Source organism: Pinus tabuliformis, chromosome 5_1 (assembly GCF_031772625.1).
Source record: "Pinus tabuliformis cultivar Carrire ecotype Pingquan chromosome 5_1, CPIR1, whole genome shotgun sequence".
Lineage (NCBI taxonomy): Eukaryota > Viridiplantae > Streptophyta > Pinopsida > Pinales > Pinaceae > Pinus > Pinus tabuliformis.
Genome location: NC_142305.1, coordinates 699,017,019 through 699,040,367, shown reverse-complemented (window position 1 = coordinate 699,040,367; position 23,349 = coordinate 699,017,019). Strand labels below are relative to the sequence as shown.

The 23,349-nt window shown below is 32.9% G+C and overlaps 1 protein-coding gene across 2 annotated transcripts in view; it reads right to left on the bottom strand.

The window, feature by feature from the left end:
- Positions 1-360: 360 nt before the first annotated feature.
- Positions 361-23,349, bottom strand: part of LOC149166860 (uncharacterized) — a 163,166-nt gene continuing 140,177 nt past the window's right edge. For both annotated transcript variants that reach the window (XM_089432799.1, XM_089432804.1), the window contains one exon: positions 361-639. In XM_089432799.1, the coding sequence (XP_089288925.1) occupies positions 574-639 (66 nt within the window). In that variant the 3' untranslated portion in view covers positions 361-573. The remainder of the gene's footprint in view (positions 640-23,349) is intronic.

The following is a 23,349-nucleotide window of genomic DNA, read 5'->3' as shown; positions in this document are numbered from 1 at the left end:
TTTTTATATTGATATATGAAAGCTAAATATAAATGAATGGTTTGTAGTAATATATACATATTATAACACCCCTTCGTAACCTCGCATAAAAACATGTAGAACTAGAATTGTTTTACATAAGTTACCCACATGTATCTTTCATAATTGCTATTACACAACCATTTGCAACCACTGTTGTAGTATACTAACATAAACTTCTTGATGTAAACATGCATCATTTCCATGATTCTTTTAACTAGGTTAGTTAATCACATAATTGATAATTTAAATGCCATGTCATGCAAGGAATCATTGTCATTAGAATGGAATAATGGGAAACCACATCATTGAAAACCAATATACCCTGGAAACCCTGTAGGATGAAAACCAACAAACATTTAATTTTTATTAAATCCTCATGAGGATGTTCACCCCTCACTTAATGGCTTGTAAGGTATCTCATCCCTTGGCCATTGTCATATAATATCACAAAGAACTATAACATTAAGTACAACACAACCAACTAGAAGCTATGACAATAATCATGGTATCATTTAACCATAAATCCTCAATCTCTATGTCTTTGTGGTCTAGCTATTCCCATGAGTGGATAATCTCATAACTAGCAGTCCTCAATATGCATGGATCAATATTATTTACCTGCCACAATGTTAAACATGAACAATCATTTGCATGAGTCACCATACTTCTCTGGCATTGTTGTTGTTAGCAAACTTTGATATTATCATTAAATAAAATATTAATCAACTAGTTAATCAATCTTGAATAGTAATTCTTTAACATCTATTCATGTGCATACATATAACATAAACAAAATTTCATGACATGCCTTATTGAAAAACATTGCACACACATTACTTTAAAGCACTTAACTAGCAAGCATGTCTGTTTGTTTTTACATGTGTGCGATTATGACACATGTTTATCTATATGTGTAAGGTAAAATATTACCAAGGAAAACTTACTTGTCCCTACTCCAAATGTATCACAAGAAGGAATACATAATAATACTAAAGAACCTCAATGGTTATGAATATCTCTTCACAATAAGAGGAGGAAAATTCTTCCAAGATAAATATAAATATTACATTAACTGTTATTCCCTTCACGCAAACACAAAAAATAAAACCACTACAAATATCCATATTCCTTGCATGCAATTACACAAACACTATCCAAAAAGATCTAACCCATCAACTATTATAATGTAACCACATATTATCATTGAAGAAAATAGTTATTCTTCTTTCACATGCAAATACACTTTATCCTATTATAAAACATTCCTTTCAATAAGTCAAACATTATATGCATGCAAATACATATTCACTTTCCCTTTTCAAGAAGTCAAACATAATAGTCATTCTTCTCGCAAATGCAATTATATAAACTTTATTCAAAATAACCTACTCCCTCAGCTATTACTTTTGGTACATACGTAAAAGAAATCTAACACAACAGTTATTGTTCCTATGCAAGCAAATGCATATACTTTTCCAAAATAATATTTCTAAAAGAAAGTTTTACACAATCTTGTATGCAAATGCATAGTATTTCCACAGGAACACTAACATAATATTGTTTGCAAATGCATAATAGTTATAGAGGAAAGCTAACATAATATTATTTGGCAAATGCATAATATTTCCAGAGGAAATATAACATAATCTTTCCAAGAAATATATCTTAATCAACTATTATTTTTAGGTATGAAAAACATGTTTCTCTCTCTAGAATCCTTCCATCATTAGCCGTTCCTTTTATGTAAAAAATACTTACTTCCCTTTCCAAAAGGAAATTAACCCACAACTATTATTTCTATGCACAAAGTTTCTTATTATTTTTCACAACAATCATAATTTTTTATGCACAAAAGGATTTACCACAGTCAACTAATGTTTTTTGCATGTAAATACAAATTTATTTTTCCAAAGATTTGGAAAGTAGTTATTCTTTTGTTGTGCAAGGTTAACATGTAACCCTTTTCAAGGAAAACAACTTAGATAATTTAATCCTCTTCCAAAAAAAATCCATGAAAACTTTCCAACAAATTCATAACTAATATTTTCAAGAAAATACATATATTTAACCTATGCTCATGCACACAAGAACCATGGAAGTTTTCCATGAATTTTAACACAAATAAAACATGCAAACACATGTTTTCTTTCCAAGAATTCTAACACAACAATTATTCTTTACCTTGCATGCAATTATATTTTTTTTCCAAGGAATCTGAACACACTAATTATTCTTTTCTAAAATATAGCTAACTCACTAGCTAATATTCACGCATGTAAATACATATTTTTTCCCAAATAAAGCTAATGACAATAGCTAATATCCATGCATGTGAACCCATGTTCTTTCTTAAGAATCTAACATGAATCCTTTGACATTTTATGACATTTGAACACAGGGTATTTAAGAGTGCAAGAGATAACATAACATGATAGTGAAGGTATGAAGACATATGATGAGAGTGAACTGAGGCCATAGTAGTCAAGAATGTTAGCCACATGACCATCTTACCAAACCTTACTAAGAGCTTTTCCACGGTTTGTAATGATAAATTTCCACCTCAACATGCATGCTATGCATCCAAGACCCATGCCTTCGATCATACTCAACGATTACTCCTTCAATCTCAGAATTTAATAATTTGGGAAAGTTATCTCCTTTGGGCTATAATCTATTCTCACCCCCATCCAATTGTTTCTTGACAAGTTTTGGTTTAGAGGATCTCTATGTAAGACATGATTCATTTGCTAAAGATACCACTGAGTTTAAGGAATCTGAATATGCTTTTCTTTGACAATTTTATAGTGGTCAATGATATGGAAGAATCTGCTATATAACACAGACCATTTAGATTGGGTTCATGAATGCAAAAATTATTGAAAAACTTTAAGAGCACAGTTGCTTAGATTTTTACTGTGCCTTTCCAGAGAGAATTTTTTTTGGAGGAAGAGTCCTCATTGCAAGTGGATAGATCCAAGACAAAAAAATAATTCCAAGATGGTTACAAAAAATCTATTTAAACTTCTAACTATTTCTTGATTCCAACCACAACCCAACAATGGAGTAACTAGGCATAAATCTAGTTAAAATAATATTTCCATGAACACCAAATGGATATTACCATATATATATATGGTGACTAAGGAGGGTGATTATTAATTATCTTATTCTTAACACTCATTAAATTTTTAATATCTTCAATTCGTAAATATATTAAGATCTTACAGGAGCTTGTACAGTAAGGATTTTACACATATAATTCTAGAAAATCATTTTAATTAGGAATATTACCCTTTTTAATGATTCTTTTTTGTTCTTGCATGTTTTTTCTATTGCACGTATGACAAGTCTCATTGACCATTGCTCTCGAAATGCTTCCTATAATTTAGATATAACTTTGTTCTTGGAATCACTAGATTGGTTTTTGTATTGTGAGTGGAAAGTACATCTATACGTTCATTCCACTATATCCCTCATAGTTTTGTAAAAATTTCCTCCTTTCATTAACCTCTAGCACCACTCCAAATGAGCTAAGGACCAATTCATCATTATTTACATGTTCTATATTTTTTCATTTCTTTTAACAACATTGATATTTTCCTTCGTTGTTTCTCCCTATAGAACAGTAAACATATATGAATTAGTAGATTATTTGAAACATATTATCTAATATTCTTAAATATATTATTAATAAAAAATAAAAATAAAAACTCATATTGACTAATATTTTTTCATTCCCCTGATTTATACTTATAAATATTTTCTATAAAGCTTTTGCACTTTTCTTCTCTTAAATTAGAAATAGCCTTATCGACCTTCATCATTTTGTGGTTTTTCATGACACACACTAACCAATACATATTAGTTAAACATATATATAGTTCAAACATATTAATTTTGTAAAGAATTTACAAAGAACATGCATTTTCTGCTTTTTTGGATGTCATATCATTGTGCCAATCAGTATTTTTGTTAGTTGAAAACTTCTCAAATTTTTTTATTCAATGTAAAACTTGTACCATTTAATACATAACCCATTAAATATATTTTATACATAAATCAAATAATTTTCAACCAAAAAGAGTTTTGGTAACTGATGCAATTATTTGAATAAATGCACTTGTGCATTTATTCTATTAAATGCACTGGAAGTTTAATTGTTCAACACTGATAGTGAAAATTAATTTACTAAAATAATTTTAAATTATGACCGTGTGATTTGCAATAATAAAAGCACTGCCATCGCAGTAAAAATGAAAACATAAAAAAAAAAAAAAAATACAAGTCACTTAACAACACTATTTGGCAGAGGCGAGTCGATGTGTTATATTGCACCGAAAAACAATTGACGTTTTTTTTAAAAAAGACGAGGCCGATATGATTCAATTCGATATGTAACGATAAAAGCCCAATGAGCACTGATGCGTTATATTACACAGGGTGCACTACGATATAGATGACGTTTAAAAAATATATATAGGGATGACTGGGTTTGGATCTAATTCAATAAGTGATTCCCCTACTTTACATGTCGAACACCCTATATATAGTAAGTACAAAAACCCATTAAATCTAAAATGCCTAAAATGAAAAACCCTAATTGTGAAGTTGTAGAGGGAGTGAAACCCTAAGGTGGAATTTGTAGTCACATAAGTAATAAAAAACAAGCGTTTAAGGTAAGTATTGATTTTTTTTGCCTGAGTTTTAATTAAATCTAAATAGGAACAAACATTGTAAAAAAAATTACTAATAAAACCAAGAGTGAAATTTTTATTATGCAAACTTTTAATTTTTTTATTTTTTATTATTTAATTTTTTATTTTTGTCTGAAATTTGAATAAATCAAAGAGAAATTTTTTAAAAAATTAACATTAAAATCAACATTAAAAAATTAAAAATTTTGTTATGCAGGTTTTTGAATGAATCACCATACCTTTCAAATTCTGATCTTTTTGTGTTTCCAAAATATTTTGCTGCTCCACAGTGCCCCCAGTATGTCTCTCTTGCAAATGATCTCTCTTTTAATTAAACTTAATAGAAATTGTAAAAAAAATTGTTAGTAAAATCAACAATAAATTTAATTTTTTTACTATGCAGGGTTTACAGTGAATCACCATATCTCTCAGCTTCTAATCTTTTGTTCTAAATAGTTATGTTGTTCCAAAGTATTATGCTACTGCAAAGTGCTCTCGATATGACTCTCTTGCAAATATTTCCCTTCAAATTTTGGGAAAAATAATGAAATAGTGAATAACTTTATAAAGGATTTTTTGGCGAAGATCACATGAGACATCATTTGTCGACGCGTTTCGAACCAACCAGTGTGGTTCATCGTCAGGACAAGTTGAAGAAACAGATCGAGCTTAGCAGGTTAAATAGACAGAGCAAAGCCTCCAACGGCTAAAAAGACAACAACTACTTTTGACTAGGTCCAGGGATCAAAAACCTATTATTAACCTGGGGGGCTAGACCAATAAATAAAATAATAATATGATAAAAAATATTAATAAATAATTAAAACAATAAAAATAATTAAACAGTTATGTACGATTAGTACCTAAAAATAATTCCTAATAATAGTTAGTTAAAGATAAATAATAAAAATTATATCTAGGAAAAAATAAATAACTAAATAAATAAATAAATAATTAATTAATTAATTAATTAATTAATTAATTAATAAAAATTAATCTAGAGAGGGACCAATCCCTTAAAAATAATATTATGATAATAGTTAGTACCAATATTAAAAAAAAATTAATAAATAATTAAAAAGCAAATAGGTCCCATCAGTAACTAAAATTAATTCAGAATTAAAATTCTATTCAATTATTAAATATAATTAAAATTACATATAATTAATATAATTTTAATTAATATAATATATATAATATATATAATTAAAATTATTTTAATTAATATGATATAATTAAAAAAACTTTAATTATATTATATTAATTAACCTTATTATATTATTTAAAATTATGTGAAGTTATATTAAAATTAAAATATAATTAAAATTATATTTAAAATAATATTTATATTAAAATTATGTTTTAGAATTAAAGTTATATTATCCTAGGGGGACCAACCCCTAAAAATGATTTAAAGAAAATATAATAATAATAATAATAATAATAAAAAAAAAAAAAAAATAAATAGATAAATAAACAGATAAATAAATAAATAAATAATAATAAAAATAAAATAAAATAAAATAATACTAATGATAATAATAATTCAGAATAATAATAGATAATAAATACATAATTTAAAAAAAAAAAAAGACTAGGACGAGAGTGTTGGGACCCAACACCGATTGATTTTCTAGCCATCATCTCTATTGAGATTACTCGGCCTCTTTTCAATCTCAAGCGCCTCCCTAAATTTTCGATGATGGAAGTGCGAAACCTTCGCAATAACACTAGCTTCCTCAATACAAACATGATGCTTGGTTTTCTCAGCGTGCTCATGATGCGGGAGCATCCAGCCAAAAAGGAAATTATTGTAAATAATAGGGGTCATGCATTAGTTCCTAAATTCCAAGTCAATTAGATATTCTCAAATAAAACTAGGAAAGCTTTTAGGCATAAATGAGTGGATGTGAATCTTTAAGGTATAAGGATAGCTTTTCTATTTTAGAATAGGAAAAAAGATGGAAAAAGACAAAAAGATGCTTTTCCATGTGTATGCATTGCATGTAGAGTTAGAGCTTTTAGTTGAGTGATTTTGAGATTTTTTATCATGCTAAGTTTAATAAATTATGGAGGCTCATAGGCATTGAAGGCAGAGAGGAGAGTGAGGAGTGAGTGAAGAGTGAGCAAGGTTTCTCCTTGAGAGCCTTCTGGCAGTGTGTAAAAGGGCCATAGATTGTATATCTGGCCATGAATGTAAAGCTCTTCTGAATGTTGTTTTAATGTGAATATGATCATGTTGAATTCGAATTGTATGGACATCGGATGGTTCTAATTCCCAACGCATGAATACTGTGTATTCATGGCTATATTGCTTTGATGTTTATTTACTGTGGTGCATATATAACTCTGGTAATTTTATTAAATGGCGCAGCGGAATCCAATGGTTGATTGGAAGGCGTGAATGACCTTTTTTATTCTCCGCTTAATTATTTGACTGTGCATTCTAATTTGCGTTCATTAAAATCAGATGACGAAGGTGTAACGCTATATGATATAGCATATGTATATACATCTATTATGTGTTAAATCCACCCAGCATAAGGATTATAAATTGTTGTATGGTTATGTTGTATTCTGGGTGTGGTTTATATCACTGTTCTTTTGATATCCAATTCATATAGGGTATTGTTCTTGGTGTACCACCGAATTCCGGTCAGAGGAAATTATTTCAATTCCAATACAGTGTAACAAAGTTCTGGCGCAGCGGAAGTCGTGGTCTGAGCCATCATTGACAGCGGAAGTCGTTTTGCATTATATCTGCGCTATATATGTATGAGCCTTTGGGTTAAGTAAGAGCCATGCCAATTTAAATCAAAGTTGCAGTGGAACCGGAGGAGAATGTGCGTAGAAACAGATGTCTGTGCTGAATACGTATGAAATTACGCTTATAACCAGCGCCGAGGGTAAGAAGATGCAGTAGTTATGTATACGGTAATATATATATGTTCATTCTGTTGTGTGACCGAGACTGTCTCGCTGTCGGCCTGTCATATCAGTGTTATATCTGCGTTAAATGTATGAGCTTTTGTGTAGAGTAAGAACTATGTTATACCTATGCCAACGTGGGAAAAAGGGACTGCTATAGCTATATAACCATGGTGCGAAGAAGATTGGAGGAGCGTTGCGGTCATGGTAAACATTACATTTGTAATGTTGTAATTGAATTCTAGTCCATTAAAAGGTAATGCGCCCTCTCTGAATGTGAATCCAGCAATATATATGTGGATATTTATGGGAATGTCTGAAGAATTCAGTTGTGAATTGGATTAAATTCCATGCATAGGTTTTTGTAAGTCATGAAGATTACACTATAATGGAAAACGCTTTTATGTGTTTGATGATGGGAGAAAGATCCTGGTAGTAGCGGCTTGGGAGTGGCCTGGGCTGCATCAGCTCAGCTAAAGCGGAAGACTTAGTACGCCTATGCTTGAGATCTGCTACATGCTCACTAATCCGTTGATTAATGGAGCGACCAGTTTCCCCAATGTAGGGGGTCCCACAGGAACAGGGGATCAAGTACACACCTTTCATATCTTTGGGGTCGATAGGATCCTTCGCTGATCTGAGGGATCTAGGATAATATAACTTTAATTCTAAAACATAATTTTAATATAAATATTATTTTAAATATAATTTTAATTATATTTTAATTTTAATATAAAATCATATAATCTTAAATAATATAATAAGGTTAATTAATATAATATAATTAAAGTTATTTTAATTATATTATATTAATTAAAATAATTTTAGTTATATATAATTTTAATTAATATAGCAAAGATTAGAACGAAATCTCATGAGCTCCATAGTGAAACTGGCCGCTGGGTAGTTCCTAAAACGCCATGGATGGAAAGGATCTGCCATATTTGTGAGAATAGGAGCATCGAGGATGAAAACCACTTCCTCTTAGAGTGCCCTGCATACAACCACATTAGATCTCAATTTCACAACCTTTGTTACAATACTGACCTTCCTAGCCTTTTACAATGCCAAAATTATAGTGAGCTCGAGAGGCTTCTCTCCAAGCTTTTTGAGCATAGGAATAAAATCTTAAATCAAAATAAATAATTTGTCTTTTTAGGTCCGATAGATCATTATTTGGTCTCAGTGGACGATCATCATCATCATCATCATCATCATCATTAATTAAAATTATATTAATTATATGTAATTTTAATTATATTTAATAATTGAATAGAATTTTAATTCTGAATTAATTTTAGTTACTGATGGGACCTATTTGCTTTTTAATTATTTATTAAAAATTTTAATTTTCTATTAATATTGGTATTTAACTATTATCATAATATTATTTTTAAGGGATTGGTCCCTCTCTAGATTAATTATTAATTAATTAATTTATTATTTGTTTATTTATTTATTTATTTATTTATAACTAAATAAACATAATTTCAATTTACATAATTTTATATAATTCATTAATTCATTAATTAATTTATTTATTATTTATTTATTTATTTATTTATTTATAACTAAATAAATATATTATAACTTTATATAATTTTAATTATATTTAATAATTGAATAGAATTTTAATTCTGAATTAATTTTAGTTACTGATGGGACCTATTTGCTTTTTAATTATTTATTAAAAAAAATTTAATATTGGTACTTAACTATTATCATAATATTATTTTTAAGGGACTGGTCCCTTTCTAGATTAATTTTTATTTATTTATTAATTTATTTAATTTATTTATTTATTATTATTTATTTATTTATTTTTTCCTAGATATAATTTTTATTATTTATCTTTAACTAACTATTATTAGGAATTATTTTTAGGTACTAATCGTACATAACTGTTTAATTATTTTTATTATTTTAATTATTTATTAATATTTTTTATCATATTATTATTTTATTTATTGGTCTAGCCCCCCAGGTTAATAATAGGGTTTTTGATCCCTGGACCTAGTCAAAAGTAGCTGTTGTCTTTTTAGCCGTTGGAGGCTTTGCTCTGTCTATTTAACCTGCTAAGTTGGATCTGTTTCTTCAACTTGTCCTGACGATGAACCACACTGGTTGGTTCGAAACGCGTCGACAAATGATGTCTCATGTGATCTTCGCCGAAAAATCCTTTGTAAACTTGATATGGATCACAGAAGCCTAAACTCTACTAGTGAATAACTTATTACTATTTAAAAGGCTTTAAGAAATTATATTTTGAAAAATCAATTGTCACTCATATTTCAATTTGAAAAAAAAACTCGTGCTTTGTTTTTTCACTTTTTCCAAACTTTGGTGCATTCGAAAGTAAACAACATCGACCTGTTTACAAGTAAAGTGCACCAAAAAATTACCGATGCATTTACAAGTAAAGCGAACCGATAAATTACTGGTGCACTAATTTTTCTAAATGCATCGACATGATTTTTGTTTCTTGAATCCCAGAAACGACGTAGTTAATATTTTAACGCAATGGTGCAACTTTTATTTAAATGTGTTGATGCGGTAGTTATTATAAGATCACTCACATGTTAGAACTCCCTTTTATTTTCGAAATCCCAGAAACAGGTGCGGATTGATGCAATTTTTATTTAAACACATTGGTGTTTCCTTGTTGACAAGAGCATCGATATGATAAAATATTTTTTTATTTTTTATTTTTGAAATCCTGGAAACCAATGCAATTATTATTTTAATGCCTTGGTGTGGTTGTTCTTTAAACACATCAGTGAAAGTATTTTCGAAAGAGCACCAATATGATAGAATTGCTTTTTTATTTCATGAAATCCTAGAAACAAGTGTGTTTTTATTTTGAAGGATAGATGTGGTTTCTATTTAAACACATTGGTGTGCATTTTTTTATAATAGCAAGCATATGATACAATTTGTTATTTATTTTTGAAATACCAAAAACTAGTGTAGCTATTATGTTAACGCATTGGTGCGTTCATTATGTAAATGCATCAGTGCAATCAGTTTTGATAAGAGCACCGATAGGGTTTAAAAGTTATCTGAAATTTTATTTTCACATAAAATGCCATATTCATCTCAAATTATCCTTTAAGACACATCCACATGAGTTAGAGTAGTTCATAGTATGCATTTTCCGATTAAAGTCACCTTATTCTTAGAAAATGCTTTGAAAAGTAAATTGAAATTTAGATTGTAGTTATATGGTTCTCGAAATTAATTTTAGGCATGTACAAAAAAAAAATTATGTTTTTGCTCAAATGCAGGGAGAAAATCTCATAATATCAAATGGCAAATTCTTCAAATTCCAACTCATTCCATATTACTCAAATTCCTTCACGGAGTTCTCCCTTTCCATCTCTAGTAAGTTCATATTTTATTTATATTTTTATTATCTAATTGATTTTTTTTATCCATGTAAATTTGAATAAAAATGTATCCAAATTTGCAGGATCCTGATTCATAATCAAATTCAAATGCATAAATTATTCTTCCATTTCAAAAATGTCAGAAGCTCTTATCAAGAGAAGCATATCATAAGTAGTTGGTAGATGAGAATGGAAAACCACTTTACCCTGCCAATCGGAACATGGCATATTCCAACCACAATCTTGGATCAACAATGGTAATAATTATTTGGTATCATGTAATTTCAACAAACCAATTGCATTGTGCTTACTAATGTCATTAATGCACTAATGTTCAATATTTTTTGAAATTAGGATTCTAGTGATGATGAGTGACCCACCTACCATCTTTCGATGCACCCCACTACAATGTCAAATCGAGGTAAGGTTGCATTAAGAGCAAGATTCAGAGAGGAAGCATAGAAATAATGGTTGAATCAACAACCTATTCAATTCCCACTACTTCTAGATTCATCAATTAGGAATGAATAGAAAAATAGTAGCACTTCATCACAAGTTGGAAATGGAGGCAATGAAATAAAGGTTGGTATGGATGATTACTTACGGGATAGGACTTCGATGGAGGTTTGTATATAAATGTACTGAATTTGGTGCTCCTCTTACTCTCCATCTTTTGATAACCTCCTCATTGCGTGTCTTTCCAATTTTCTCAAACGGTGGTTGTTATACAAGATTTATGATTGCAAAAAAAAGTATCTCCCCTAGGTCGGTGGCTAACCTAGAACAATAGAGAGACAAGGAACACCATGCTTTTTCTTAAAGTAAATAGGTGACAGAGTGAGACCTACCTGAAATCATTCACACACTTTGCTCCTTCTTTAGCTTGGAAGCTCCAATTCCAGCGTTGATTGCCAAAATTAGAACCTTCACAGTCAGATAACACAAGCCAACAAACTACGAGATATATGCAGTATCACCTAAATACTTCATTCAATATATCAACATGGTATTGAAATATATGAAATAAGAACATCACATATAGGAAAACAATCAATTCTTTGTATTACTATAAATGGAAGGAAATTACAACCACAAGTAGCAGTTGATCTTGAAGAAGAGCTCTTCCAAGTTGTTGACTTGTCATTTCCTTGTCACAATATGCACCTCCAAACACCCTAAATGCATGCGATAATGACCACTTACTACAACAGTATAAGGGAAAAATCAATCTCCAAAAGCCAACCGCCAACCACATGAAGATAGGAAATATATAGAGAAGGAAGGTAAGTTGGGAGTTCTTATCTAGTTACCAATCTAGGGTAAGAGATCCAACTTTGATGAAGGGATAAGATCAAATGATAAGAGGTGAAAACTCCAATGTAGAGAAGGATAGGGTACGATCTAAGGTAAGTAGTTGAAACAACTTATGGGAACTCCTAGAATGGGAAGCTTCTAGAATCCCGATCATTCTCCTAGATTTCTAGAACCAACGTAGGTGCAAAGGAGAGCAACCTATTGGTGACCAACACATGCCATAGTGGAGAAACCTACTGGTGAATGTGCCCCAGTAGGCCTATAGGGGTCATTGGTCCTCAAACTGGATCAGATGAAGAAGTTTAGGGTTGAAACACTGGGGGATGAAGGGAACATGCTTAGGACTTTGTGCAAGATGGTGACAAGGGGGAATAGGGTCTTGATTGATCGCATTAGGAGGCTTAATGAATGGATGTGACAAAATTTCCTATAACAGAATCCCCCCTAAAGCACAAATTCATAGATGATAACTGATGATTGAAGTGCTTTACCTTGTGACAAGTCAGGATCAAGGACAATCGGTGAGCTTCATTTGTTACATACATTTACAATATGACAACTCCACCTCATTGGACCTCAACTAAGTTGCACTATGCAGGCTCAGCCCTTAGTGGTGTTGCTCTGCTGCCTAGAACTGTGTAGTGATTGAGATTGTCCTCCGAGTCAGTTGCACTACCTAATCCTAGAGGTTAGCAGCTTGTCTTCCTTCCTAGAACTACACAGAAACTGCCTCAAAGCCCGACTTGAACAACGCACTTCGCAAGATCATTTACCAAACCTATTTCCTGCTTGCTAGAACCCCACATTGCGTAGAGAGATAAGCCTGCACTACTCCTGGAAACCGCACAGAGGTGTCCTCCCAGTCACCTCCCTCAACCAGGACTCACTGCTTTCAAAAACTACGCAAAACTATCCTCTGGTCCTTCTGTTGTCCTGCCTTGTCTTCCCTCAGGGAACTCCATAGAGGTTCCCCTCAAGGTCCCACCTTTCAGTTGCCATTGGTGTCCTCAATTTCACAATCCTCCCTCCTATTGGCCTCTACGCAATTTTCCCCAACAATGAAGACTATGCCCTAGAGTTCCTCATCCAAGCCTGAGTTTCACTCTGTGTAGACTCAGTGACTAGTCTCCTTCCCCGTCACCTGGAACTGCGCAATACACAGTTACTGGTCCCTCTTCCCAACCTATCATCTGTCTCGGGCCCATACCATGGAAAATAATGCAACATCATAGACTAGGATGTTTTGGATTTGATGTCATCCCGTCATTAGTGAATTGCAGGAACAGGTACTCTGATAGATCATGGCAAAGATAGTGAATTATATGAAGAAGGAGTGCACATGCTAGAAGACTTACTTGCAGCTGGACAGAAAAAAGAATCCCATCAAACAACAAGCAAAATGAACACATGCATGTAACCATCTTGTAATAACAAGAACATTGAAGACCCCACAACATCAACCCATGTGGAGGAGAAGAAAAAGCAAACCCGAGATTATATCCATCACTTAGCAGCACAACAATTTGACATTGCCACCATAGCCAGGCAGTCCATGTCAACAGTGTCATGTCAGCTTGTGTCATGAGTTTTCAAGGCCACATCACCACTATGAGCCATATCTGTTGTAACCGAATGTAATGTAAAGTGAAATTCCAATGGATGCACACATGAAGTTGAAGAGTCATGTTAGTTGAAACATCATAGGAAGTTTAATAGTCATGATGGTAGTCCAAGAGTCACAAGATTCAAGCATCACATTTGGCTATATATACCCCTCACATTGTATGACCAAGGAATTTTCGGCTTTTCTCCTCCCACATAGCATTGAGAGTTTTTAGTTTATTCTTTGACGAGCAAGGAGTGGCTCCAATGTCCCACTAGTGGGACTAGTGATGTATGGTGTAAAAATGTGTCTTGGGACTTTTTCTTAATTTAGAAGCCTGTAAAGGCCAACATGTTTTCCCAGATGTTTGTAAGACTACTATTTAAAAATTTGTAATGCATGTTTTCTTAACCTGTGCTAAGATAGTTGAACTACTTTGGTTGTTTTAGTACTTACATTGTTGAGAATGCCCTACATTTCTTATCATTGTTATCTCGTTCTTGTAGACTACTCTGCAGGACATTATAAAAACATGTCTTGTTTACTAGTTATAACAACCGTCACATTCATGTGGACTACTCTGTTGGATGGTGTATGTGTTTTCCCTTGCACTTTGGTTTTAACAACTGTCGCATCAACTGTGGACTAATTCATTGGATGCTAGATATACCCTTTCTGGTTCACGTGTGTCTCTTCTTGGGTGGTACTACTACCTCTCACCTATAGGCTCAATTTACTCTCCCCTTTTGTAGTAAGAGAACCTAGACACAGGTTACATTATGCACCCACCAGGCATACTCACCTCGCCTTTTGAAGATACAAGCATAACACTCTCATGTGTTGAACAAAAAGAGCTAAGGAAAATCTCTAAGAGAATGGAAATTGGGCCATCGTACCGGATGGGACTCCTACACCAAATGTTGTGAAGTCTAGTTGGGACTTCATACGAGGAGATCCCGTGAATGTTGGTGGGTCAAGCACCATCAACATTTATAGTGCTAGAAGGAGGGCCGCCAATAGTTTATGGTTGATTGTCCCATCGACCCCACTCATCCATCATCTAGTCAAGGTAGTATCACTCACTCCCTCTCCCCTAAACGCAACTCTGAAGTTGGTCATTTATCACCTCCCAGACTCGAACATGAAATCATGTATCAGCATATCCGAGTTGTCTATCCCATCATCATCAAGTTGCTATGTTTTTGGACTGATTCCAGGAGTGTACGCTCTTCCATATTCTCAAAAGAAGCAAAAGACTACCCCCATGGGAGTGGTAGTTTCATCTATGGAAGAAGTGATCTTTGCCACTCTTGAAGACTTGGTAGAAGCTATGGAAAAAGAAGAGGAACCTCCAATCTTTCTAAAGGAAGAAGAAGGCAACCTCTTACTATATTCAATAGTTAGGGTTTTGCCAATCGGGTGAAGGGAATAGGGTTCCATTTATATTTTGCATTGGGTTGCTGCTAGAGAGACTTTGATCTATCGACATTTCAAACCCTATTTCACATACCTACCACCATAAAGGTCTTACCACTTCAAGGCACATCGTCCATGTCACGGCTTGGCATGACAGACGTCAGTAGGACAACCTAACAACAAGGCCACCTTATATCGTCTATGTATAGGTAAAGGTGTTTCTCAAGTTAGGGTTTATTTTTCTTATGAAGTCCTTACTTCTTCTCGCAGATGACATTAACAATCTTTTATATTCTTGTTCACTTGTACAAGAGAGGTCAGATTTGAAAATATAGGGTATACGATCCCCATTCAGGTTTTCAAGTTATTCTGGCTGGAAATTTCTAGACATGAAGCCTATAGGTGCTAATGTCTCATTTTATCTAAAAGCATCGTTGTGCAGGCTCGCCATTGTTTTGGATTTGAAGAAAAGGAAAACCCTCGACTATTTTTTTCCCGGGTTCAATTATTTTTGTTTGTCACCATTTATGGTAGTCTTTGTAGGGGGAATTTTTTTCAAAACCCTCTCGGTGTCAAACCCTCAGTTCTTGACCTCTAAGAGTACAAGTGTTTTTTTATCAAAATCAGTCATGTCTACAACCTCCTCTATTCAAGTTTTGCTTGATAATAGAAACCTTTCACTTGATATATTATATATTATATATTATTATTTTTTTATACATGGGTATAGGCCCTAATAAGTTTTCGCGGAGGTTTTTTCTGTGCATATAAAATAGTAAAATTCTAGATATTGTATTCAGTTTTACGTTTCTTATAAATTATACACAGTTTTTCTATTGTCTTTATGTAAAAGACAATAAAGTTTGCATGTTCTACCAAGCTTTATCTTGTCGATTATGTGCATTCATGTTTTTTAGGTTGCTCGAAAGTTATTGGTTATTTATTCCTACATTATGGTTTACAATACTATTATCTTGATGGATAGAGTATATTTTTTCAGAGTTCCTGTACTTATCATTTTGCTACTAGTTAATTTCTTTTCCTTCGAGGACTTTAATGAAGATGTTAAATTAATTTGATTTTCCTATTCTTTTTTTTATAGAAAAATAGCCTAACCGCACTAGGACTGCACTGAGCTGCCATGGTTGAATCAGTGCTAAGCCTAAGTGGAAAAAGGGGTTTCTCTTCTAGTTACCTCCTGCTAGCTTAATAACTAACCTATAAAATGCCAATAAAAAATATAAATGTACTTTGTAACCACAGTGTCATCATCACAGGGTTAAAATTTGGTACATAAATCTTTTATGAAGGAATTAATTTTCAATTTTCTTCAATATGTCACTCCTACCTTTGATTCCTTGAGTCTCATTCTAGTGCCTGACTGCGTAAAATATGTACCTACACTACAAAAACATTCTATATCCTACATACCTAATTTATTAAAGAAAATATACATAGAAGCAATGTTAGATTAATATTTCTAAGGTCTGCTTTTTTTTATCTCTTTAGAAATACTTTTCCATAGCACCACTTCCCTTCTATCCAAAATTGTATAGGTTCAACCATGAACTGTCCTTCTGGTTTTACCTATATCACATTATATTTAATCACAAAGTTAGAATTTGGTACATATTTTTTTAATAATGAAACATGAAACAAATTATGTGCCTTAATATGAGTAGGAAACGCTACAATGATATGCTATTGGGACAACCCAACCTAAGATTTCAATTCGTCCACAATATCATGGAGCTAGATTCACACAATTTCCCAATTTTAAGGAACTTCTCCTTGGTTATACTTTTAATTACACTTGTTCCCCCACCTCGAATTCCCAGTATGTAATAATGACCTTAAGGATGTCATGTAGCCTAAAAGGTTTCCTCATAAATACATCTGCCACTTGAACAAATTTGAATTTGGATTGTATTGGTACAAAATGTGCATATTTTGTTAACTTATCCACTACTACCATAATAGTTTCATGTTATTTCCACATTCAAGCCAATTCGGTAATAAAATAAAAGTTTATTACTTCCCACTTCCATTCAGTGATGGGCAAGGGGTTCAACAATCTTATAGGGTGTTGGTGGTCCACCTTAACCTGTTGAGGCTCTTGACACCTGACCAAGTATTCGAACACCTCCCTTTTCATTCTTAGCCAAAATAATTCCTTTCTCAAAGAGGTGATCATTCTTTGGTAACCATGGTGGCCTGCATATGGTTGTTGATGGTATTCATCCAAGATAACTTGTTTGAACTCCTGTTGATTAGGTATGTACAATTTTCCCTTATAACTTAGCAACCCCTTGTCATTAACAATATATTCAAATGAATTTTCTTGATATATTCCTTTCTTTAGTTTTTCATATATCAATTTATACATTGGGTCAGTATCAATGATTTTTTCAATTAGACCCCACAAATTTGTTTCACTCTGAATTACAATAATTTTGTTTCTTTATTAGTAAGCTTTGACTCAAGACATTCACCACTCTATTTTCCTTACCTTTAATATACTTAATTTCAAAGTCGTACTCGCTCAGAAAATCCATCCACCTAGATTGTTTGGAATTTAGATATGGCTGGCTAAAGAAGTACTTAAGACTCACATGATCTATAACCAAGTTATACTTTCTCCCAATTGAGTAATTCCTTTGCATCTTGAGGGTGTGAATTATTGTTTCCATCTCCAAGTCGTAAAATGAATAATTCTTTTCATTCTCTTTCAATTTTCGTGACTCATAGGCTACAACATGGCCTTCTTGTATCAATACTCCCCCTAAAATGTTTAGGCAGGCATCTGTAAAAACCTCAAAATATTTCTCTAGATGAGTTATTTCCAATATTTGGGCCATAGCAAGAAATTGTTTCATGTTTTTGAATTTTTCTTGACACTTAGGAGTCCACATGAATTTCACCCCCTTCTTTTGGAGAGATTTTATGGGATATGCTAACTTAGAGAACCCTTTTATAAACTGATGGGAATAAACGGTTAATCCCATGAAGGATCTGATGTCCACCATGTCTTTAGATAACTCTTGTAACTAGATTTATTAATTCTGGCACTGTCATCCTATAAGGGGCTTTATAAATTCGAACGACTCCAGGAACCAATTCTATAGATAAATCTATAGCCCTCATTGGTGGTAACCTTATAATTTCTTCCAGAAATACATCTGGAAAATTCATTACCACTTCTATCCCTTCTAGATCCATTGTTTTATTCTTGGTGGGGTCTTCTATTTTAATAGAAAATAATTAGCAGCCCCTCCTGGCTCCCTTCTTTAGTTGCAATGATGATATCTGTCATAAAAAGGCAGGCCTAGGAATCCCTTGAATAATCTGAATCTCTCCATTATCAGCAACATAGGTAACAATTTTCTCCAAATAGTTCACCACCACCTTATGTTTCTCCAGATAGTCCATACCAATCAGTACATCATACGAGCCTAAAGGTAATACATTTAAACTAACTGAGTTTGAATTTCCATTCATCTCCACTCAACAGTCCTTGATTACACTTGTGACTCTCCTCTTTGCTCTATTTGCTAATTAAACAATCCATGGGGTCTTAAATTTTGTAGATACTAACTTAAAAGTTTCTACAATTTTCGGGTTAATATAACTTAAACTAGCACTCAGATCTATTAACATTATAACAAGTTTCTCTTGGATTTTACCTTCGACCTCTATCATTGTGGATTGGTGCTCCACTTGACAATTTTCCAGCGTAGCATTGAATGGGGGAATATTCATGGCTACATCGCTCACAGTAGAGGCTTCTTGTATGTTATGAAGATTTTGCACAAACCTTGGGTTGTAGGGACAATTTATTAGTAGGTGGGGTTCCCCACATCCCCAACACTTCAGAGTTTCTTTATCTTTCCCATTTGTTTCTTTATTGTCCTTTGTTTGTTTTAATCATGTTCGTGTCTACATTTGGGTTTTCTGCATCTACCCATTATTCCTGTGAAAATTTTGATTAGACCCTCCTTTGTTGTTTTGCATGGTCGGGCCATTCCTTATCCCTTTATTGTTTTGTTGGCCACGGTCCTTCCTTTTATTACTCTATTATTTTGGATTCTCGTTCCTCTGCCTTACTTGCTGGTAGAAGATCCTTTCTCTCTGAATAACTTCATCCATAGTCTTGGGGTTATCATATTCTATTTGTTCTCTAAAGGAGGGTGGAAGAGGACCTATGAACCACTGGACTTTCACTTTCTCTTCTTTAATATAAGGCACATATTGTAGCAAGTGTGTGAATTTTATTATTAATTCATCCATAATCATTTGCCACAACTTTAGATCATAAAACTATTTTTCATGATCATCAAAGTAGAATTTTTTCAAGTACTTCTCTTTAAAAAATCACTGGAATTCCTTCCATCATACTTCTTTTCCCTGTAAATTATGCATTGTGCAGACTTCCTCCCACCATAAAAATGCTTTGCCTTGTATTTGATAAGTAGCCAATTTAGCTTTAAGTTCCGGTGTATAATCAAATACTTGGAAATAATGATTTATATTGAACACCCAAACCTCTGCATCCTCCTCAGAATCACCATTATATGCCAAGGGTCGAATCCTCTTAAATTCACCATGTAGCTCCACCCTTGGTTTCTTTTCCCCTTGGTTTATAGATTCAAATGTGATATGCTCTCCATCTTCATCTAACCTTTTCCTACTACCAATCTCCTCTCCCACATTCCTTATTCTATTAGATTCCTCTCTATTCCCTACAACTTATGTTCCGTCTATTGTATTTTAGTGAAGTCTATTTGATAGGTTCCTAATCACTTATCCCTGATTTGTGTTGGCCTTTCGTAATCTCTCTTGATCTGTTTAGAGATTAACCACCTAATTACATAGTTCCCTTATCATGTCTATCATCTCCCTGGTAGGAATTTGCACCCTTTGTCCCAAATGTACATATATTTCCTTTTCTCCAATAGGATTTCCCATGAGGTGTTCTACCATGTTAACTAATTTTTCTAACTTTTCTTCCTGTGTATAATAATTAAATAGAAATGACAATTACTCATATTGAGCTTCATGGTTTGCCAACATCTCCAGCTTTGAAACCCTTGCTTTGATACCGTTTGTGATGTCTCCTTCTCCATACACCAATAAAGTCAGTTTCTTTATTATTATTGAAATAATTACCTATTCCAAATATTAAATGATGAAATATGAAAATGACGGGCGAAATTAACAACATGAATGATCAAAGGCAATTGTGGCAACTTGGTGTAGTAATATCATAATAGTTCAACTAATAATTAAATTTTCATTTTTTTTCCCTTCAATGTGATCCATTTAAACCTTAATAATAACCATCTAGCAATCGATAAATTATGTCCTTTCATTCGCAAAGCTAGAACCATGAATGAAAAATCTGAGGCACTTGTAATTACAATTTTAATTACTTCTCCATTTCATTAACAAATAATAGTTTTTTTCTATAAAAATATCTCTCACATTTTCCTCTGTTCGAGAGGATGCCTAGCATAAAATTTTCAACTTATTCATGAGGCACTATTCCCTTTTCTCTAGTTATGGGACAAATCATGTGCTTTATACTCATGTGCAATTTTGGAAAATGCCTATCACCCCAAGAGGGATCCCGACATGGCATGAGGTGATATTGGTTTTTCTTTTATACAGCTAACATATTGATGTTGTTATTTGGCTCATACACCTCTTGACATCCTAAGATAAGGTCATATACACATACGATAATTAAGGCATAATTATTAATATGCAAAGTCCCATTTATGTCTTTCAAATTATCTATAAATAGTGGATGAGTTGTCTCGCTTATGGGCATGATTTTCTGGGAGATGGGATTGCTCGATTGATCTCATCTATTCATACATGGCCACCTTCATCTAATGACAACTATACTCAATAGTTAGGGTTTTTCTAGTAGACTGAAGGGAATATGGTTCCATTTATAGTTTGCATTGGTCTGTCGCTGGAGAGGCTTTTGTCTGTCGACATGTTGAACCCTGCTTCACTTTCCCGCCACCACAAAGGTCTTATCACTTCAAGGCGCATCATTCACATCACGTCTTGGCATGAAAAACATTGGGAGGATAGCCTAGTGACATGGCTTCCTCATATCGTCTGTGTATAGGTAAAGGTCTTTCTTAAGTTGGAGTTTATTTTCTTTTGAATCCCTTACTTCTTCCTGGACACATTTATCGAAGAGACAACATTTGAAAATATAGGGTATATGACTCCTCGTTATGGTTTCCAAGTTATTTTGGTTGAACATTTCTAGACATGAACTCTACAAGTACTAATCTCTCTTTTTATCTATAAACATCATTGTTGAGGCTCACCACTGTTTCGACTTTAAAGAAAACGAAAACCCTCAAATGTTTGCTTTCTTCACGGGTTTGATTCTTGTTGTTTGTCACCACTTATGGTAGTCTTCATAGAGGGATTTTTTTTTCAAAACTCGCATCTTGTTGAAACCCCAGGTCTCGGCCTCTAAGAGTCCAAGTGAGTTTTTCTATGTAAATCAGTTCCGCCTATGACCTCATATGTTCAGCCTTTGCTTGTTGAGAGCAACCATTCACTTTATATATATATATATATATATATATATATATATATATATATATATATATCTTATTTTTTGTTTATCCTCTATGTAGATTGGGTTCATGAAAGCAAAAACTATTGACAGGCTTCAAGAGCACAATCGTTAGCTTTTTACTGTGGATTTTTGAAGAGGATATTTTTTTGGTAGAAGAGCCTTCCTTGTAAGTGGATAGATCCGTGATGAAAAAATAATTCCAATATGGTTACCAATTTCTTTTTTAAGCTTTTAACTGTTTCTTAATTCCAACCACAATCCAACAATAGAGTAATTGGACATCATTGTAGTTAAAATAATATTTCCATGAACATCTTATTGATATTACCACATATATATATATATATAGTGAATGAGAAGGGAAGTTATTAATTAACTGATTCTTAACACATTAAATTTTTAATATCTTCACTTGCTAAATATATTAAGATTTTACAGGAGCTTGTATAGTCGGGATATTACACATATATTTCTAGAAAATCATTTTAATTATGAATATTACCTTTTGAATGATTATCTTTTATTGTTGTATGTTTTCCCTATTGCAATTCTGACAGGTCTGATTGACCATTATTCTGGAAACGCTTCCTGCAGTTTAGATATAACTTGGTTCTTGGAATCACAGGATTTATTATTGTAAGTGGAAAGTATGTATGTACTTTCATTCCATTATATCCCGCATAGTTTTGTAAAAATTTCCCCTCTTTCATTAACCTCTAGTAACATTCCAAATGAGCTAAGAACCAATTCATCATCATTTACATGCTTTATACTTTTTCTTTTCTTACAACAACATTGATCTTTTTCATTTGAACCATGATCATACTCTAAAGGCTTCTGTAGGGCTAGGTCCTGGTACAAACAACTATGCTGAGCTATCTGCGTTGCGCTTTCTCCTCTGCTGGTTACTTCAAAGAAATATCTTCACAATTCAAATCTTCGGAGACTCTATGAATGTCATAAAATGGGTGAATGGAAATGCATCCTGTAAAAACCAGATCCTGAAGACTCTTGTAGAAGAAATCATGTTTTTAAAGTCTTCTTTTAACAGTTTATCTCTTTGCCACATCTACAGGGAGAAGAACGAGGAAGCAGACCAGCTTTCTAAGGCTGGTCTACAGCAAGATCTGGGCGTATGGTCAATAGCAGAATCCAGACAGGGGCAGACTTTCTTTTCACAACAGGCTCCTTTTAATCCTCCACTATGATCGAGACAATATCATTTTTTTGTCAGCAGTCCCGCAGGCTAGAGGGAATTTTTTGCACTCTGTTATTACTATGTCTTTTTCCACGTTTCTGTCTATATATATGCAGCACTACAAACATCAAAAAAACCTTTATGTACAGCTTTCAGTTTTTACTCAAAGACTCTTTATATAT